Source organism: Myotis davidii, unplaced genomic scaffold (genome assembly GCF_000327345.1).
Source record: "Myotis davidii unplaced genomic scaffold, ASM32734v1 scaffold586, whole genome shotgun sequence".
NCBI lineage: Eukaryota > Metazoa > Chordata > Mammalia > Chiroptera > Vespertilionidae > Myotis > Myotis davidii.
Genome location: NW_006296809.1, coordinates 807,473 through 809,671, shown reverse-complemented (window position 1 = coordinate 809,671; position 2,199 = coordinate 807,473). Strand labels below are relative to the sequence as shown.

The 2,199-nt window shown below is 69.0% G+C and overlaps 1 protein-coding gene across 1 annotated transcript in view; it reads left to right on the top strand.

Moving 5' to 3' along the window:
- The window catches only part of CFAP74 (cilia and flagella associated protein 74), a 42,657-nt gene extending 42,402 nt beyond the window's left edge, over positions 1 to 255 (top strand). Inside the window, 2 exon segments of the mRNA XM_006772562.2 lie at positions 90 to 176; positions 178 to 255. Coding sequence (XP_006772625.2) covers positions 90 to 176; positions 178 to 255 — 165 coding nt within the window.
- Positions 256 to 2,199: the final 1,944 nt, after the last annotated feature.

The following is a 2,199-nucleotide window of genomic DNA, read 5'->3' as shown; positions in this document are numbered from 1 at the left end:
TCGCCCTGCACGGTGGGAGGGGCCCGCGGGCCGGGCTGGGCGGGCGGGCGGAGGCCTGCCTGCGGCGCCAGCAGCCCCATTGCCCGCAGACCGTGGAGTTCAGCCTGGACAGCCTGGCGTCCCTGCAGCACAAGGGCTTCACCATCGAGCCGTCCAAGGGCTCCGTGGATGGCGTCCGCCCTGCTGCAGCTCAGGGGCGACGTGAAGGAGACGTACAAGGTCTTCTTTGTGGCCCAGGTGCTGGCCGGTCCCTGAAGCCACACGGCTCTCGCCGCGGAGCCCTAGACCCCCTGCCCACCCTCGCGGCCCTCCCCGGTCTGTGGTCCAGACCAGGCCACCCACAGGCGTGGGAGCTGGCGCCCCGTGCTGGGCAGCCCTCTGTGTGACCCCACAGTGCGGCTCCCGGCAGCCCACTCGGAACCAGCAGCTGGGCCAGTCCTGCCACAGCCTGCTCCGGCCTGAGCCCTCAGCCCCCAGCCCGCCCACACCTGCCCCGTGGTAGGCAGGTCTGCCAATAAACCTTCCATGTGACCCTGTGTGCAGGTGTGTGTGGGGGCGACAGCGGGCACATGAGTACAGTGTGGGACCGGGGGACAGCCCTGGGGAGGCAGCCCGCCCGCCACCACAGACAGGGCAGCCCACAAGTCGTGAGGTGCCCCGGCTCCCAGGGGCCTCAGGGGGGCCTCCTGGAGGGTGGTGCCTGGAGCACTTGGGGGACAACCGGCCGGGCAGGGCTGGGCTGGAGCAGTCAGACTGGCCAGGACCCAGAGAGGCCCAGGGGGAGCGAGAAGGGGAGGAGACTCCAAAGCCCCGGGAGGGGTAGGAGGGGGGACTTAGCTTAGCCCCCTCTGCTCCTCACCAGATCCCGGATCCCAGGTGACCCCCAGCAAGGAGGGAGCTAATCTGGGGGACACCAGCCAGGGCCCGGGGGAGCCAGCGCATGAGTTGGGTTCCCTTTTCTGAACTGAGTCCAGACTCAGCCTCTGGGGACCACTGGCCCTTCAAAGTGGAAGCCGCCCCCCACCCTGGCCCAGGAGAGGTACCTGGGAGCTCCAGATGTGCCCGCAGCCCAGCACCGTGCCGGGCACCAGGAGAGCACTGCAGCCTTTCCTGGCAGAGGCTCAGGGTGCCAGCCTGGAGCCACGTCCTCACCCTGTCCTTGGTGACCTTGGGCCTGGAAGCCTGCCACCTCCCTCTCCCAAGCTAGAGACAGTGGCCCTAGAGAGACACTTTGCAGGACTCCTGTCCGGTGGGCAGAACCAGGTTTCTTCCTACCCTCACGGGGCTGACCAGCTGGAGCCCAAGCTGCCTCCTCAGCCGGCGGTCAGAGGGGAAGGGGGGGGTTCCTGCAGGCCCAGCCCGGCCCCAGGAGGTTCGCCCTGCAGGTGGATTCCTGCCTCCTCCTAGGGCGCCCGCAGAGGGGCAGGCCACTCTCCTGAAGCCTGGTGCGGCCCTCCTGCTGGGACCCTGGAACTCAGTGCCAAGCCCTGCCTGAGCCCCATGGGCCTGGAAGGCAGTGCGGCAGGAGGGAGGAGGGCGAGGGTCAGCCCGGCGGGAGGGGCCCTGGGGGCTGCATTACAGCCGGGGTGCGGCAGAGGTCGGAGATCGAGATGGAGGGGCAGTGCCTGGCAGATCCTGGCAGGAGGGAGCAGGAGGAGGCCCTGCCCAAGGGGGTGTGATGAGTGCAGTGATGGGCAGGCAGGAAGCTGCTCCGCACTTGCTGCCACCTGCGCCTGGTCACCAGATGGGGGAGCCAGGGGCACAGTGAGCCTAAGGGGCCTTGCCTGGTGGGCGGGGTGAGAACTAGGGGGACCCCCTGGAAGGGATGACCCAGCCTTCCCAAGCCGACGCGACAGCGGGCACTCCAGGCCCAGACTGATCATGGCTTTCAGGCAAAATGCCCCTGGAGGGCGGTCGCCCGCAGCAGGGCCTACCCGAGGCCAGCCTCATGCGCCTGCAGGGCGCCGTGGGTGTGCCAAGTTTGCCGCCTTTGTCCTGGGTGCCACCCCCACTGGCTGCAACTCCCCAGCCCAACGGCAGGGCAGGCTGAGGGCTCCGCATCTGAGCCGAGAGCGAGACCACCCCCAAACCCTGCGACCGGCCCCCAAACCCCGAGACCACAAGATGCCAGATGGTCGGGGCGAGCGCATCAACTCGCCGAGGGCGGTCCTTAGGGCTGGAGTCGGGGCGTGGTCACAA